Here is an 18,611-nt window from a genome sequence, read left to right on the forward strand (position 1 = left end):
TTGGTCCTGCCATAGCAAGAAACTGGACCCTGCGGGATGCCGGAGCCAAAGGACTTCCTGTGCTCCCCTCCTTGTCTGCCGCAGCCCAGAGGCATGCGGAGACTGTCCATGAGCCGGGAAGATTGGGGGAGCCCTGGCCTTCTGACCTCTCCTCTGGCCCCGCTAAGAGATCACGTCAGGTGCTGATTTGCTGTGGGACTGGGGGGTGTCCCATCCATCCCTGGGCCTCAGTTTCTCCGTAAGTAAAGAAAGGACTTGGACTCCATGGCCTGGGGCCCTAGGAGGTCTCACAGCGTGTGTTCTGGAATTGCCCAGAGAAGCAGGACTGGGTGGTGATGGGGAAGAAGGGTCCTGCTCTCTACTCTCCCCAAGTTGTGTTCTGGGGGCTCCAGGGTCTGCCTCTTCCGGTGCCCAGCCCTCAGGAGGCCCGGGGTGGGGTAGACTTACCGGATGGCATCCTTGGGACACTGCTGAGCTCCTACACCACGTCACTAGCTTTCTGACAGGAATGGCCCCTTTGAAGTACTCAAGGCAGCACCCCCGGCCAACATTCCCTGAGCCACAGAGAGCAGGAGCAGGCCTCTGTGTGAGGGGGTGGCCGTGGGGTGTACCACGGCCTCTTTGTGTCCATATGGGGGTCTGTGGGGTACACTGTGTGTGTCCATGTCTATGGGAAGGTGTGTACGTACGTCTAGTTTATACCTATGGGAGAGAGGTTTGGGGGCTTCCTGCACGCGTGTGCGTCTGTGTGTGTGCGTGGCTGTGGTCATCAGACATGCACACACTCAAACGACAACCCCCATCGCCATCCCTGGGCAAGGCTCTGGTTGAGCGTTTACTGGCAGCAGGTAATTCAGTCCTCAGCATCACACCTGGGAGGCAGGTCCTATCATCACCCCATTTTACAGATGATAGAATAGAGGCCTATTAAGACACTTCTCTGTGCCTCAGCTTCCTCATTTTTGTGGGAAAAAAAAATCCCAAACTTGGAAATAGGCAAAGCTATGATTGTGTGGCTAAGTATTTACCCCTAACTGTTCTCTGACCCTCCCAGGGGATGAAATTTGGTTTGACTAACTCTGTAGCACTGATTGGGGCCCAGCCCTTTCGCAGCCCCATGGATTTACAGCAAACCCACAGCAGACTTTAGGGTGGCAGCATGTCATTTGCCTGGTTGAGAAGATAACCATAAACGATCACAGTTTCACGGCCATGCAAGACTAACCGATTTTGTTTCTAAACCAGCAACCTTATTTTGACTTTCCTTTTCTAACTGAATACATAAATTTCTTTTTAATGCTCTTGGAACCAATTCTCTCATCTTTCTACTTATTCTCTCATTTTATTTACAAACTCAAGAATGACATGGATGCCAATGAGTGGTTTTCAGGACTGTTCTTTTCCAGCTGTGAAACCAGAATCAGTCACTGTCTTTGCCACTGTCAGGTAGGGCTCAATCACAGTTGGAGATGTGCAAAAATTTTGTAACTCACCAAGCTGATCCTGTGTGCTGGGGGCATCATTATTAATTTGCTTTTGCTACTGTTCCTTAGTGGGGACAAGCCTGTGTTGTGCTGTGGTCCCAGCTCCCCCATCCCATGCCCACAGGTGCCTGGGGGGCCCCTTCAGTCCCCGTCTCCCTGCGCTCACCTGCACGGGTGTGCTGAAGAGAAGGCCCCAGGAGGCAGGCGACCAGGAGCAGTCTCCAGGTGAGTCGTGGTGCAGGAGCCAAGGAAGGCCCTCTGTGCTGGGGAGTGAAGATGACCTGTTCAGCCCCACATCCTCCCACCTCCCCTCACGTCCCTCCCTAGCCCAGTACATGATGGAGAATCTGAGATGATTCTATAGGATTCCGGTCTTGGAGTGTTTGCAGCTTTCCAGAGAATGGACACTCAACTGGGGACAGAGGTGGGTGCGTGTCCACAGCCGGGAAGGGGATGGGTGCAGAAAATGATGACACAGAGCTCCTTCAAAGGGGACATTTCTTGACTCCATTACCAAAAGCCAAAAGAATAATAATAAATTTCTGTCTTGGACTGGGGTAACCTATGTGCTGTGTCTCTGAAGCTGGGGAGCTCCCCCCAAGACTGGGCCCTGGGCAGTGGGCAGGTGGGGGACAGGCAAGCGAGGCAGGGGCAGAAGAGAGTGCCTTAACCAAGCACCATAAACGAGCCCCGGGCACTGGAATCCTAATGTGGTTGAGACTGCTGGACGTGGGCACTCGGGGACCTCTGTGGGAGGGTCCATGGCTTCATCCAAGTCTGAAACAAAAACAGTTAAGAACTGCAGTCCCCTTAGCTGGGCACTGAAACACAGGACAGAGGCTGATGGGATTTTGCTCTATCCTGTCCAAATGTTCTGTTCCATAGATCCAGAAGCCAAGTTCCCAGAATGGGAGGCCATCATGCCCAAGGCCACAGGACAGAGAGAAAAGGGTGGCAGAAAAATGATGCCTCACTTCTAACAGGGCAACACCCAGACATCTAGAATGAACACCTGGTCAGTGTCCAGACTGAGTCAGCCCCTGAGCAGTTTCCCAAGCCTACCCTCTGGCCACAGCCTGTGTGCAGGTCTCCATCAGCCACCAGAGAAAATGTTCAGTTGTTCACTATGGTCCCCTGTAGGGCCAGAGGATGGATGCCGGGTGGTGTCAGTACCCCCACCCGGCGCTCTCAGAATTGGCTCTGCAAGCAGCTCAGAGCCCCAAGAACTGTGGGGGTGAGAGTTAGGGGTAGGGCTGAGGAGTGTGTTGTGTGTAGCACTTGCAGGATGGGGCAAGTTCTCTTGTCCTTGTCTTACCTGTGTTTTGGACCCTTTCTTTACACTTTCTACTTGGGCCTGCTGTTCTTCAGCTTCCTGACAGCCTGACTGTTCTTTTTATTACTTAGAATTTTTTAAAGGGGTGATAGATTTTCTTCCAAACAGTATGTTAAGACTTCCAAGATTTTCATGGAACCAGAGACCTTCAAAAGCACCTACAAGACTGGGAATCCAAGGCAGCCACCTTACTTCAGGACCTCAGGAGCCATGTGTATGGAAGAGTTCCACTTACTGAAAAGCAGGAACCCTCTAACAGGCTATCTTGTTACTACATCTTATACCTACATAAACGGCATCTGTAGTAAATGCCACTTTTGAGGGCTGCATAGTATTCCATGTATGCATACATACCAATATGATATACCAAAAAAACCCTAATTTTCACTAGAGTACTGCTGAAACTGAACATCTCTTGATCACTTTTATATCTTTTTAAAAGCTTCCTGTTAGCATTATTTGCTGGTTTTGATTAAATTATTTATCTTTCTCTTAATTAAAAACCTCTTTGTATATTAGATATTATACTTTTATATCACAAATTTTATAAAGGTATTTCTACTTTTTATACCTTATCTTTTAACCCTATTTGCATTATTTAAAATGAAAACAGAAATATTTAGTTTTGAGTAGTCAATTTATCAATACATTCCCTGTGGCTGGTTTCTAGCTTTCATCTGACATTTAGAAAAGTTTTCTCTATTCCATGAAAATAAAAATATTTACTTGTATCTTTTTCCTTTTTTAAAGAAATCTTTATTTTTCCTCTTTACAAAAGTAATGCATGCTTATTATTAAAAACCTAAACAGAAATAAGTTAGGTTGAGTGAATGTCTTTATAATATGGGTTTTTCTGTCCAAGAACAAGGTTTCTCTTTCCATTTTTTCAAGTTCCTCTAGTGGCTCTCAGTGGAGACTTTTAATTTCCTCCACATAGGTCTGCCATGATAATTGTTTAATCCTAGAAAATCTACTTTTCTTGATGCTGCTAGGAACAGGATATTTTCTTTCATTATAATTTCTGATTCTTGTTGGTACAAAACAAAGCTATTTATTTTTGGATTTTTTTTTAACTGGTCATCCTTTCCTGATTAAAAATAAAATTTTTAAAAAAGATTTGTTTCCATGTGAAGACTCTGCCATATTCATTTTCCTCTCAGGGTATTCCATCAGGGTGAATCTGATGATACTTGATCCATTTTGGCATTAACCTGAGAGTTTTCCACACCTTTCTTCTTATTAGGATTTTTCTTCACTATGGACACTCTGATGCTAAGTTGGAAGCAAAACGTGAAGGCTTGCCAACACACATTACACAAGTGTGGACTGTTACTAGGATTTTCCTTCACTATGGACACTCTGATGCTGACTAAGTTGGAAGCTAAACCTGAAAGCTTTCCCACACACATTACACACATAGGGTTTCTTCCAAGTGTGGACTGTCTGATGTATAATACAGTCAGAACTAAAGCTGAACCCTTTCCCACACTCCACACATCTGAAGGGTTTCTCCCCAGTGTGGCTTCTCTGATGTCGAATTAAATGGGCATTAACATGGAAGGCTTTTCCACACTCTTTACATTGAAAGGGCTTCTCTCCAGTATGGATTCTCTGATGCACAATATAGTCAGAACTACAGCTGAATGCCTTCTCACATTCCATACATTTGAAAGGTTTCTCCCCAGTGTGTATTCTCTGATGCCTAGTTAGTTTGGCATTGATACTGAAGGCTTTTCCACATTCCTTACATTGATAGGGCTTTTCTCCAGTATGGATCCGGTGATGATCAAATAGGTTTCTTTTAGAAGTAAAGCATTTTCCACATTCATTACATTCAAAGGGTTTCTCCCCAGTGTGAATTCTCTGATGCTGCATTAGTTTTGCATTAACGTTGAAGGCCTTTCCACACTCATTGCACTCATAGGGCTTCTCCCCAGTATGGATTCTTAGATGCTGCCGAAGCTGGGAGTTGCACCTAAAGGCTTTCCCACACTCGCTACACTCATAGGGCTTCTCACCTGTGTGGATTCTCTGGTGCTGAATTAATTTCCCTTTGACACTGAAAGCTTTTCCACATTCAGTGCACTCATAGGGTTTCTCACCGGTGTGGATTCTCTGATGCTGTATTAATTTTGCATTAACATTGAAGGCCTTTCCACACTCTTTACACTGATACGGCTTCTCTCCAGTGTGGATGTTCTGATGCTGCCTAAGCTGGGAGCTGCACCTGAAGCCTTTTCCACACTCATTACATTCATAAGGTTTCTCTCCAGTATGGATTCTCTGATGTTGAATTAATTTTGCATTAACATTGAAAGCTTTCCCACAGTCATTACACTCATAAGGTTTCTCCCCAGTGTGGACTCTCTGATGTGTAATATATGCAGAACTACAGCTGAAGCCACTTCCACACTCCTTGCACTGATAGGGCTTCTCTCCCGTATGGATTCTCTGATGCCTACTTAGACTCCCATTAACACTGAAGGCCTTCCCACACACCTTACACGGATAGGGCTTCTCCCCACTATGGATTGCCTGATGTGTGATATAATGCGAACTGTAGGTGAAGCTTTTCCCACACTCCACACATTTGAAGGGCTTCTCTCCACTATGAAGTCTTTGATGCCAAATTAATTTTTCATTAACACTGAAGGCTTTGCCACACTCTATACCCTGATAAGCCTTCTCCACAGTATGAGTTTCTTGATGCTGAACAGATTGAGAGTCACACCTAAAGTTTTCCACTAATTCTTCACATTTGAAAGGTCTTCCCACAGAATCAATTATTTCATGCTTAATAAGTTTTGTGTCAAAGCTGAAGGCTTTCCCCAGTTCTGTACACTCAGGGGGCTGCTCACCAATGGAGATAGTATAACACTGATAGAAGTTTGGACTTTGACTTAAGAAACAATCCTCCACAGGGCTTGCATCATCTTTCACTGTTCCATCCATGACACTGCTCTTTTCCTTCTTCATATTTCCTGCTGAGTAGATTTCTTGTTGTTTCTCTAGAACACAGGCATCTGAGAAGTCTGTTTCCTGGGAAAATTCCCTATGAAGTTCAAGTGATGTACAATCTTTTTCTTCACACATTTCCTTTGTCAAATTATTGTCAGTCTGAATGTCCACTATAAAAAACAGAAAACATAAATGTAATAACCATGTTAGAAAAAAGAACTGTGCTATAAAGGATCATAATCAAGGGGCTCCTTAAAAATCACCAGACTAGGTCAAAGAACCTAAGGCTTACCCATAAGGTGGAATAAATGATATGTAGCTGGTAAAAGAATAAAAAGAATAAAATAAATCCATATATGCTGACATCAAGAAATAGTGAAGATATAACATTAAATGGAAAAACAAGTTGAGAATGGTATGTAGGTTCCATCTGTGTAAAGAAAAAAAGGGCAGACACATACATTTATATATCTGTGTATATCTAGAAAACTTCTGGAAGAATACATAAGAAACTGGAAAAACTGGAATAGGAAGTTTGGTAGACTTATTTTTCCACTTTAATACTTTCTATACTGTTTTGAGTATGTGTCAGTATTACAAATTTTAAAGTAATGATTAAAAAAGATTATCACTCTCACTCTAAGACAAGGCCATTATAAAGGACATAATCAATAACATGAAGGTTAAAAATGACAGCAGCAGAATAAAACTCTGTCTTGTCCACCAAATCAGCATTCTTTCCATCACATCATGCTTTTCTACACTCTGAAGTTTCTTTTTCGTTGTCCCTATGGCACTGAGTTGCTTATTAATAAAAATAGAAAATGCTTAAGAAGGAAAAGGCACAGGATCCAACAATATGTGGCAACACTGGGGATGACAAATGTCAGCAGCACCAGGAAGCAAAGGGAAAGAATTTTGTTTCCTTCCTTAGGACTTCAACTCCAGGCTTTCCAAAATTCCTCCATCTACTTCCTTTTTTCTCTATTTCAGAAGGCTGTATTGAAGGTCCATTTCATCCCATCCCTTCCCACCCTCCTCCAGAATACTTCTGCATTATCCTTGCCTTTTCTTCCCCCTCTTCCCTCAATCCTGAAATTGATCATTCCCTAAAATTCTTTCTATAATCCCAACAGTCTTTAGAAATACTGATCTCTGCATTTGTTCTCAAATTTCTCAAAAGGTTGGCCCAAACATGATGCCTCTATTTTTTCATCTTTCATCTCTCCTTAACCACATATAATATGCCTCCTGCCCCAATATTTCACTCTAAGTCCCCTCAACAAACCCAAGTGGTCTGGGCAAGCATTTTAATTCAAAATAATATCAGTCTTTTCCCAATTAAAAAATAACACTCATCTGTTACTGAATGTTTGTCCTCCCTCTAAATTCGTATGTTGAAATCCTAATCCCCAATGTGATTATATCAGGAGATGGGGCCTATATCGGAACACTCATGAATGGGAGTAGCGCCTTTATAGGAGACCCTGGAGAGCTCCCTTCCCTTCTGTGAGGACAATGTGAGAAGATGGGTGTCTATTAACCAGGAAGCAGGCCTTTGCCAAGAACACTGAATCTTAGAAAACTCAAAGAATTAAGCCACTTCAAAGTCACACGACTAGGAAGTAGCACAGTCGGGACTGGACCTCAGGAAAGTCTACTCTAATGACTATGCTTTTAACCACTTTAACCACTTCTGCTTTTCGTTCCTTTTTTTTTGAGACAGGGTCTCACTCTGTTGCCTGAGCTGGAGTGCAGCAGTGTCATCACAGCTCACTGCAAACTCAAACTCCTGGGCTCAAGTGATCCTCCCACCTCAGCCTCCTGAGTAGCTGGGACTGCAGGTATGCATCACCGCACCCAGTTCATTTTTCTAATTTTTACAGAGATGGGGTCTCATTATGCTGCCCAGGCTCACTTCTCCTTTTCTATGTGAAACAGCTGTAAATTCTGTATCCTCCACATTAAGTGGACAATGCTTAGAAAATGGCAAGGGCCCCCAAAATTACTGAATCCATTAATTTTGTCTGAGAAAGGCGGGATTCCAAAATTAGAATTGAAAAGAGTCAGAATAAGGCATTTGAAGAAAGATCTCTTCTTGGAATTAGACACAGAAAACTGCAAAGATAGAAAGGACTGTACCTATCTCTGTAAATCAACAAAACTTATTCAAACTTTACTCTGTGTGGCTGGTCAATAAACGTGGTGTGTTTACATGTTGCTGAACTTGGCCTTCTTCCTAAAGAGCTAAACTTTCCAACGCAGTGGGCAGTATGTGCCTCCCTTACCAGTCCAGAGGCCCTGGGGGTCGGTTCCTATTCCAGCGGCCAGCAGAGATGGAACCCCCAGCTCACCTCCTTCCTCCAGTCGTGAGATCACAGCAGGTTTGAGAAGTGGAAATCCTGGTTTAGGGAAAGTAAACAGGACAGATAAATGAATAATCTTCTACAGATAAGTTCCTAAACCTCTTCTCAGATCATCTCAGCAATGGGGAGGGAAGGTAAGAGCCCCAGGGGTCCCAAGCCTAAGGACCATGGGAAAGTGTTGGGGGGCTCGGGAAGTGTGAAAGGGTATAGGGGAGCTTGGGAAAGGCCCAGACTGTGGGTCCAGGACCTCATGCAGGGCAGGCAGGGAGATTCTGCACAAAGGGTTACTATTAGATTGGTGCAAAAGTAATGGCAGTTTTAGCATTGTTGAAATTTGCCATTTGATACTGGAATACATTCTTAAATAAATGTGGTTATGTTATACATCATTTTAATGTGCATTTCTCACTTTATGTTTTTTTGCTAATGACCTATTACTTGCTGTTTATTTTATATTTATTTTAGACTATGGAAATGACGTTAGACAAAAACCAAATTCAAGCAATTTTCTTATTTGAGTTCCAGTCGTAAAGTCCCAGAGACAACTCACAATATCAACAACGCATTTGGCCCAGGAACTGCTAACTAAGGTACAGTGCAGTGGTGGTTCAAGAAGTTTTGCAAAGGAGACGAGAGCCTTGAAGATGAGGAGCACAGTGGCCGGCCATTGGAAGTTGACAGCGACCAACTGAGAGCAACCATTGAAGCCAATCCTCTTACAATTACATGAGAAATTGCGGAAGAACTCAAGGTCAAAACAAATAAAGATGTATTTGAGCCTAGTTACAATGATTTAAAATTGTCTGAAAATGCAATTACTTTTGCACCAAACTAATACTTTTTGATCTTGGCCTGAAATATTGAGAGTCCACTGAGATCCTTAAAAGGACTCAAGATACAGGCGAGGTGATGGGGGGACCTGAAGATGCTACTGTGGAACAGGAAGTTACTGTATTCCACACTGTGTCCAAAACACAGCTTCCGTAGGGTGGATCAAAAGTGCACATGAGTTCCAGCGAAGTCCTTTACAGGCCCACAAAGGGTGTGGGGTTTGTCTTTCCCAGCAACCCCTAAGTCCAGGGGATTAGACTAGCACTGGGGTTGCTACTCAGTAAAGCATTACCCAAAGACCCCACCTGCAGCCTGGAGGGGAGAAGGAAGCCAGCAACCCCAAATGGCAGAGTCTGGGTCCCAGGGGGAGAGAGGCCTTACCCAGGGAGGCCACATTCCCATAATTCTCCAGCATCACATCCCTGTACAGGGCCCTCTGTGCAGGGGATAGGCCATCCCATTCCGTCTGCGTGAAGTACACAGCCACGTCCTCGAAGGTCACCAACTTCTGAAACAACAGGTTCCTGCTGCCCTAGGGCCAATTCCATGGCTCAGGCCCTAAGTGGGGGGCAGAGGGCAGTATAAGGGTTTGGGAGGGAGCTCGTGAGAGCACAAAATTTATAACAGGGGAAAGACATGAGAAAAAGCACCAGGAAAGTAAACCACAGAATATCCGACTTCTCCCACAGCAGAGAAACCTCATGCCATTTTTTACACTTATAAAAGATAACGTAAGACAGGCTGAAAGATAAAAAATTTTTTCCATAAGCAAATTCTCCTAAAGCCACCCTGCTCTTTTGAATAGGCCACTCCCTCACTAGCAGACTCAGGACCCATCCACCAGCAGTCCCCACGTCATCCCCTTGAGGTCCTGGCTCCCCTGTGCCTGATCTCAGCCCCATTCCACTCCCCATACCTCACCCTCATCCTGACACCTCAAGCCACCTGCTAAGAACAGTCATGGCTTCTGTCTCAGCCGGCCCCCATCTGCCACCTTGTGTCCATCACAGACCCGCCAACAAGGGGCTGTGCGGCACCTGTTTGAGCACCTCCAGCCAAGGGACTCAGTGCTGCCCAGGCTGGGGGCTCTCCCTGAAAACCCAGCATTTTCTGTTACCCTCTCCCATTCAAGCCTTATCCTTTCCAACTGCTCCCAAGACTTCACTGTTTCTCCAAGAAGGCTTGGGAAAGAATGGAGACCAGCCTTCCCAATGGCTGGCCACTCTGCCACGCTTTTGGCTTCCCCTCTTTGTGTCACTAAGCTTTGAGGTCAGCACAAGCCCTGCCACTCAGGGTTGATGCTGCATGTCACTCCCAGGCCCTCCTCCTCCCTCCTGGGCAGCCACGGCCTCTGGCTGGCTCACCTCTGCCCACTTCAGCCTTCCATGGAGACCCAGGGGAATCACTGGCAGGGATCTGCCTCTCAACCCCTCTCTGCCAGGACTTGTTTTCCTTGATGCTGCTGATCTCCACCTGTCAACAATTCTGGTCCAACCTCTAGGTGTTTCTGTCCTCTTTGTGTGGCCTTAGATAGGTCGAGTAACTTCTCTGCACAAAATTAAATGCCTTCACTGCGTGCCAACACCCTTTTCCCCAGTAAGTTGGCACTTCCTCCTGAACCTGCACCTCAGCTGATGTCAGCACGATCCTCGCAGGAAACCTCAGTTAGAAACCTGGGGCTCATTCTTGACTTCCCCTGTCCCTTATCCCTAGCCCTAATCCTTGACTCTCCTTGTCCTAAAGATTTTTGTCTTAAGCATTACTTAAATTGGATCCCTCCTCTTCAACAGCTACTTTCCTTAATGAAGCCCACATCACCTGGACTGGTGGGATTCCTTCTCAAGTGCTCACATTACTTTTGAATCTTCTCTAAAAATTATTCCAAACACAATGCAAATCTAACCAACCTAACATCACTGATTTCACAGTTGTCTTATGGCCGAGCAGTACGAATCTCACGATAACTTTGTGACCTTGAGCAGGTTACTCTCCTCCCCTTTGCCTTCATTTCTTTTTGGTAGAAAGTACAACGCAGCACCTATCAAAGAGGGCGGCTGTCAGGACCGAACGCTCATGCAAAGGGCTTAGTGTGGGGCCTGCAGCATAGGAAGCCTCAAACGGTGTTACTGTGACTATGATTATTCCCAACCTGTAGTCCATGGAGGTCCATGGATGAGCCTCAGGGGGTCCATGAAGTCCCTGAAAGTGTATGGAAAATTTGGTTTGCAGGTTTCTTTTTCTGGGGGAGAGGATGGAGAGCTTTCATCAGAGACCTAAAGTCTGAGCCACTGCACCCCAAGCCCTGAAAGCCTCAGGAGGACAATGAGATACTATGTCTCACAGGATTCCTTGTCTGTCCCTTCCCCTGACTCCACTCACCATCATCTTCCCCCTGCCCCTGAATTAGAGGCACAGCCATCCCTCTCTTTGATCTGGTCCTGCTACTCCTCTCCCCTGCACCGCCACCACTGAGACTCCCAGTCCTCTGCAATTCTCCTCCATCCACACCTGTGCACAGAGCATCCTACATGGGCAGTTTCCATATCCCCATCGCCCCAGAGCCCTGTGCTGGGGGCGCACCTGCACTGAGGTGTGCAGAAGACCACCTGCTGCCTCCTACTCAGCACCACCCTGGTCTCTGCCGCCCTGCCTCCATGCCACCTCCTTCCCCCAAGTTCCAGCCCAGCAGGTGGACGCAGCTTTCAGCCCAAGGCTCACCAGCCCTTCTCACTTCTCAGTTGGAAACTGCCAGAGCAAGAGCTGAAGGACCCACAGCTCACCTGGGGCCAGCCTGTCAGGAGCATGGCTGCCATCACCTGGTCTCCCCTTCAGAGCAGGGCTGGAGCTGAGGAGAAACAGAGAGGGGGACAAGTGTGAGGCAAGCCACCCCTACCAGGAGCAGCACAGCCCTCACAGATGTGAGACACAGGCAGCCTGCATCCGAGCAGGAGTGTGAACAGGAGCTGCCACAGGAAGAAGAGTGTGATCTGTTCACTGGCTCGGTGCCTAGGACTCCTTCCGGCTGACACTGACGTTCACTGCCAGGAGCCCTGTGGATTTGCAATTCTGACACATATCATACAAAGAGCGTATATACTACGTACGCAGAGCCTGAAGAATAATGAAACAAAGAGTCATGTATCAGTGGTTCAGTTCAAGAGATAGGACATTACCAAGATCTTTTACTTCTCTTTCTCTAAACAAGCATCACCCTCGATGACACTGCATGAGACGCTCGGCTGGCTGGGCTGCAGCCCCAGCGCACAGGCCTGGGGAGTCAGGCCCCAGGGAGGGAGGCAGTGCCTGGAGAAGAGGGCAGCTGCTGCCCAACATCCTGCCCTGTTCCTGCAGAGCCCTGGACGTCCTCAAGAATTCTAGTGCCTCTGAAGAGATCTTGGGTCAGCCTCTGCACGGACCAGGCTCACCCTGAGGAAGCTGGGCTGGAAGTGCTACCTCCTCATACTTTCCAGCCTCTGACAGCAAATAAGCCAAGGCTTGGACCTCTGCCTCAGCCCCTGACAGAAGAGATCCCGACAGTATCTAGAGTCCCATGACCCAGCGCCTCTTGTTCATTATATTCAAGAACACATGGACTGGTTATTTTCTGATTTTTACTGTTACTAAAGTCAGTCTTGAAATTTTACATTTTTCTAAAATCTAAGTGGGAGCTAAATTATGGCTATATAAGGGCACACAGAGTGGTATAATAGACACTGGAGACTCACAAGAGAGAGGCTGGGAGGGGGTGAAGGATGAAAAAGTACCTATGGGGTACAATGTACACCACTTGGGTGATGGGTACACCAAAAGTCCAGCCTCCACCACTATAGAAAATACATATGTAACAGAATTCAACTTGTACCTCCCCAAATTAAAAAAAAGATACATAAAATTATTTAATCTTTAAAATTATATCATCCAAGTACATTTAGAATAAAAAAATTAAATGGTATAGAACATGAAAAAAATTATGCAGGTTCACATGGCTTTATTCATTAAGAAACACATATATGCAATATAAATGTATAGAAAAATCAGAAGATAGACACAAAATGATAAAATCATTGCCTGGTAGTATGGTAGTATGGTTTTTTTAAAGTTTTAATATTCTATTTTTATTATTTAAAATTTATAGAATAAGTAGTAATATTACTTTTGAAATTAAAAAAGAAGAAATTTTACATTTTCCTAAAATATCCATTTCTTCCAGGATTTCAACTTTACCAGTAAAGAGCTGTAGAAAACACTGGTTCATGATTCTTTTCATTTCTTCCCCATCTGGAACTACTCTGCTGTTCCCACTTCTTCTTCTGAATGTATGCACTTTCCAGACCTTTTCCCCAGGGTTAGTGTTGTGGACTAAATGTTTATGTACCCCCCGAATTCATATACTGAAGCTATAACCCCCAATGTGACTGTATTCAGAGATAGAGCTTGTGAGGAGGTAATAAAGTTAAATGAGGTCCGAAGGGTGAGGCCCTAAACCAACAGGGCCAGTGCCTTTATAAGAAGAGGAAGAGACACCGGAACGCATGCTCACACCCACTCACTCTGCCACTCTCCACCCTGTGAGGACACAATGAGAAGGCTGCCACCTGTAAGCCAAGAAGAGAGCCCTGGCAGGAACCGAAATCAGCAGCACCTTGACCTTGGACTCCAGTCTTCAGAACTGTGAGAAATAAATACGTTCTGTTTAAGCCACCCAGTCTATGGTATTTTGTCATGGGCTGCCAATAAATCCCAGGCAGACTAATATACTTAGGCTGACCAGTAGTTTATTTACTAATATTTTAACGTGGTTTTCTTTTATTTTCAAAGAACCAGCTTTTCCATTTATTAAGTAACACTACTTTCTTCTATTTGTTTTTAATTCACTAATTCTGCTTTATTAGGTTGTTCCTTTAGCTCTGTAAGGGACAGTTTAAGCACCACTCCAAATCCTCTTGTCCCATCCTCAGACCAGTTTTATAAAGGCTTTGACCAGCGTTGGGAAGCTTCAGCTTACCAATGTCTCTGCAAAAACCTACACCACATGCCTGGTTCTTGCCCTGGGGCTTCTCTGGTGTCCCCGTGTGGGACACCTGTGGACACCTGCTGGGCCCTGAAGTGCAAGGCAGTTAACAACTGCAGAGGCACCCTCGACCAATAGGGGACAGAAGCCAAGGGATAAATGTTAAATGTTCCCTCTGCACCCCACCCCATTAGTCCCCAAGTGGGCAGCCTTGAGACTCCAAGGCTCCTCAAAGACGCTGCAAGACAGAGTACCATCCTCAAAGACCCTCAGAGACAGAGCCTGTTGAGGGCTGAGCCTAACAACACATCCTTGTACTGGCTGTCCCTCCTTCTCTGTTTTGCTCCCCTTGTCCTTCACGCTGCTCCTGTAACCATATTACTAAGGAAATTCCTATGCACAAATCTTTGTTCAATGTTCTGCTTTGGGGGGAAGTTAGACTACAAAAGGTTTTTTTCCTACCTTCCTGAAGTTGCATCATTTATTCATTTATTTTCATTCTTTCCCTTGGCAATTAAAGCTTGTAAGGCCATGAATTTTCTGCTGAATATGCTATTAGACACATTTCAGGAGTTTTTATACTTTATGTCTTAATTACTATTTTATAGCCAGTCAGCAACTCTGTTTTGTCTCTGACTTAACACTTGTTTAGGATAGTGTGTTGGTGCTCATTTCTTCTCTGTCGATAAGTTCTGGCTTTAGTGTATGATGTTTACATAATCTAATGTATTAAGTGCTACTTTATAGATTTTTCACGTTATTTTGTGGCTAAGTATCTATTTAAAAAAATATTACGTGGTGTTTACAAAGAAAACTTATTCTATGATGACAGAATATATAATTCTACTCGAATCTAATAAATCAGTTCTACAAATTACACTATGAAGATTTTCTACATAATCCTTGATTATTTTTACCTAATTAAACCAAGACAGCCAGTGAAGAGCTAACACTCACAAAACACTGAGCCCAGGTATGTCATGAGAAAGTCCTTTCAGTTCTTTAAGAAATGAATAATTTTAGGGCCAGGCGTGGTGGCTTACATCTGTAATCCCAGCACTTTCGGTGGCCAAAGAGGGAGGACTGCTTGAAGCTAGGAGTTTGAGGCCAGCCTCAGAAGCATAGAGAGATCCCATCTCTACAAAAAATAGAAAAATTGGCCAGGTGTGGTATCCTGAGTCTATAGTCCCAGCTACTGAGGAGGCTGAGGTAGGAGGATGGCTTGAGCCCAGGAGTTTGAGGTTGCAGTGAGCTATGATGACGCCACTGCACTCTAGCCCGGGCAACAGAGTAAGACCCTGTCTCCAAAAAAAAAAAAAAAGAATAATCCTATAACACTATTTAAACTGTAGCACAGCACAGCAAAGTAAGTTTCCCAATTCTTTTTATGATGCCAGCACAATACTAATACAAAAACCATAGACCAGTCTCATTTATCAATAGTGATGCAAAAATTTTAAATGTTAAGGAATAGACTCCAGTAGTTCATTACAGTAATGTATCATGACTAAGTAGATCATCCCATGAATTCAAGTAAAGCTCAATATTAGGATACAAATTAGTATCTTTTCCACATTAATAAATCAAAGAAAGATAAACATATTACCCATCTCAACATATGCCAAAGGTGTTTGAAATAATTCAACATTCATGCCTAATTTTAAACACTCAGGCTAGGTGCGGTGGCAGGGCTCATGCCTGTAATCCCAGCACTTTGGGAGTCCAAGGCAGGAGGATTGCTTGAGCCCAGGAGTTTGAGATCAGGCTGGGCAACACTGCGAGACCCCATCTCTACAAAAACTAACTAAATAAACACACCCGAGAAAAACTCTCATATGTAGGAGACATGTGCAAAAATATTCATTATCGGCTGTATCTAAATAGCAAAAAACTGTAAACAACCCACAGATCCATTGAGAATACATCAATACATTTTTATAGTTTTTGCAATGGAACATCACCCAGCAGCTACATACAACACCAATGAATTTAGGAAATTCATATGGAATTATGTCAATCCCAGATGACTAAACACAATGATGCCATTTATATGAAGCTCAAAAATAAAAAAGTTAAACATTGTTTACAGATATATGCATATGTTATACAAATTCTTTTAAAAAATAGTAAGCCTATGATTAACACCAAATTTAAGACAGTAGTTACCTTTAGGGGTGGGAGGCTGGGAATTGGGTTGAGGAGAAGCACAGTACTGGCAATGTTCTCATTCTTAATTGGGTGTGTTCATAGGTGCTCATTTTAATATATATATATAAAACATATAAACATATATTTAATACACACGCACAAACCAGCCAGGAGAGAAGGTGAGTACCCAAAATGGAATACTAACAACAGCAAAAGAGCCTCTCTATAGTACAGCTGAATAACAAAACCACACTAAAGTGATGGGAAGGAAAAGAACGAAGTAATTTTGGAAAACAGTATTTTTACTCAACACTATAAGGCTAAAGACCAAAAGACTTGTATTCGAATACTGTAGGCTAGGTAGTAAATTTGTTTTGCAAGGGGTTGAATTAGCAATGCTTAAACTATTTTATGTGTATTCAAGAACTGTGCAAATTCGTAATTACACTGCAGATGTCGTTTCCAAGTAATTGTCACCCTACAGCCCAAGAGGAGTAGGGCCGAGTTACCTTTTGGGACTGGCAACACAGCAGGAGAAAGTGGCCACCAAAAGCCAGGCTTCTTCTGCTCCCGGGTGACTGGCAGGGGATCTGCTTTTTCTGCGCTCCCGGTCGGTCCTGATTCATGACCCTATGTCGCGAGGCTGGGAGCACACAGTCCAAACCTGAGATGCAAGACCTCAATGTGTCAAAAAACTTGTGGTATCACCTCGGGCTGCTTCACTCCCGCCAATCTTCATCCCCTGGCTGCACCGATGTATCTTCCCCGAACAGAACAAGTACTAAATGCTGGGGGCCTCGTGGCTCTGACAGCAACACGGGCTTTGCATTCCACGGGACGGAACGGATTCGGACTCCAAGACCAAAGCGGGAGCCGAGGAGGGCGGAAAAGGACCCCGGGCCGCCGCCGTGCTCCCGTCCCCCAGCCCGGGCCTCCCGGCAGCGGAGTCCGCGGGAGACCCAGCTCCACCCAGAGGGTAGGCGCGCCCCAACCGCGCCCAGAGCCTTGGGGCCGGGGCACCGCCCACGGGGCCCGCAGGCCAGCACTCACCTCCGCCGCCCGCGGCTCCGCGGCGCTGCCGGAAATGCGTCACCAGGCGGCGTCCGCGCCTTTCTAGGAGCAGAGTCGCCCCTCTCTATGGTGCTCTCGCCCGCCCGCTGCGGCCGCAGCCCTGTCCTTCACAGCTTTGCTCCCTTTGCCCTGCTCCCTCCGGTCCGACCCGTGAGGGTCGTTACTCTTCCGGGGGTTGGGGCAGGCACGAATCAGCGTTGAGCTCGGGGCCCAGCCCGGGGAGGCGCGCCAAGAATCTGAGTCTTGGTAAAGCCGCAGGTGCAGCTATGGAAGCCTCCGGACTGGACCAGTGGTTCGCACGCTGCCAGACCCAGATCCAGTGCCCCTTCCTTTAGTTCTTTTTCTTTTTCGAGACGGAGTCTATGTCGCCCCAGGCCAGAGGGCAGTGACACGATCATAGCTCACAGCAACCTCAAACTCCTGGGCTCAAGCGATCCTCCTGTCTCAGCCTCCCAAGTAGCTGGGCACACCACGCCCGGCTCCATTGCCCCTTTTTTCTAGCAAATATTCTATGATGTTCACTTAATTCTCCTGACCTGAAACTAATAAATAATGGCCTAAAAAATAATAATATAAAGAATCTACATTTTAGAAACTAATGTTATACCTTAAGTGTAATGAAGGAGAAATAAAACGAACATAATTTATAATTAAAAAGCACATACTTCAATATGCAAATGTTTGGCCATGACTGCTGTAGGAAACCTAATGAAGTGGTCCGATATTTGTCTTTACACACAAAATTTGCCTAAATTGCCACAGCCACAAGCTGTGACTTATATTGGTGTTTCAGAAATCACAAAAGTGTGATCCAGAATGGTAAACACTTTTTGATGAAGTTCTGAGTGAAACACAGGACATTCTACTGATTATATACTAGTTATAGTCCTGGGACATCAGTGTATGTTAAAACTGTGCAAAAATACATTGTGTTTATCTAAAATAGTTAGCTTCTAGGTTCAACTAATTCACAAATAGGGTTTTCATTTACATGAATGTCCAGCAAGACATTTGAAAGTCTGAAAATGTTTTCGACAGGTGGGACTATCCTGTGCAGTGCAGGACTTGTGGCGCTCCTCGCTCCCATCCATAATGCTAGCCGTAATGCTACCACCACCACCAAATGTAACAAAATACCTCCCATAATTTCCAAATACCTCCCCTCCTGGTGGCTAAAAGCACTGGATTGGACCACCTTTACATTCCCACCCTCAACCCTGATCATGTAGCCCTTTCTTCCTTCCAGCTCTGATCCCTCCAATGCTGCTGCACTGGAAGGTGGTGGTTGGCCCAACTCACCTATCCAGCCTCTTATCACTTCCATTCTTTCCCCTCCCGACTTCAGCCCCACTTGCTGAAATGCTGTTCTCTAAACCTACAATGCCCTCCCCTTCCTCTTCTTACCCTCC

At 45.1% G+C, this 18,611-nt stretch overlaps 1 protein-coding gene across 6 annotated transcripts; it reads right to left on the reverse strand.

The window, feature by feature from the left end:
• Positions 1 to 3,586: 3,586 nt before the first annotated feature.
• ZNF23 (zinc finger protein 23) lies at positions 3,587 to 17,207 on the reverse strand. Of its 6 annotated transcripts, none has more exons than XM_045533325.1 (6): positions 17,182 to 17,207; positions 11,753 to 11,817; positions 11,122 to 11,171; positions 9,354 to 9,480; positions 8,064 to 8,177; positions 3,587 to 5,945 (listed from the first exon to the last, which is right to left on the reverse strand). In XM_045533325.1, the coding sequence occupies exons 3-6, from the start codon at positions 11,140 to 11,142 to the stop codon at positions 4,150 to 4,152; spliced, it is 2,058 nt and encodes a 685-aa protein (XP_045389281.1). In that variant the 5' UTR covers positions 11,143 to 11,171; positions 11,753 to 11,817; positions 17,182 to 17,207; the 3' UTR covers positions 3,587 to 4,149. The 6 variants fall into 6 exon arrangements, with proteins under 6 accessions (XP_045389281.1, XP_045389279.1, XP_045389280.1 ...); XM_045533323.1 differs by lacking the exon at positions 11,122 to 11,171 and adding an exon at positions 16,641 to 16,774 and having other exon boundaries at positions 17,182 to 17,196; XM_045533324.1 differs by lacking the exon at positions 17,182 to 17,207 and adding an exon at positions 16,641 to 17,149.
• Positions 17,208 to 18,611: the final 1,404 nt, after the last annotated feature.

This window comes from Lemur catta, chromosome 20, assembly GCF_020740605.2.
Source record: "Lemur catta isolate mLemCat1 chromosome 20, mLemCat1.pri, whole genome shotgun sequence".
Classification (NCBI taxonomy): Eukaryota; Metazoa; Chordata; class Mammalia; order Primates; family Lemuridae; genus Lemur; species Lemur catta.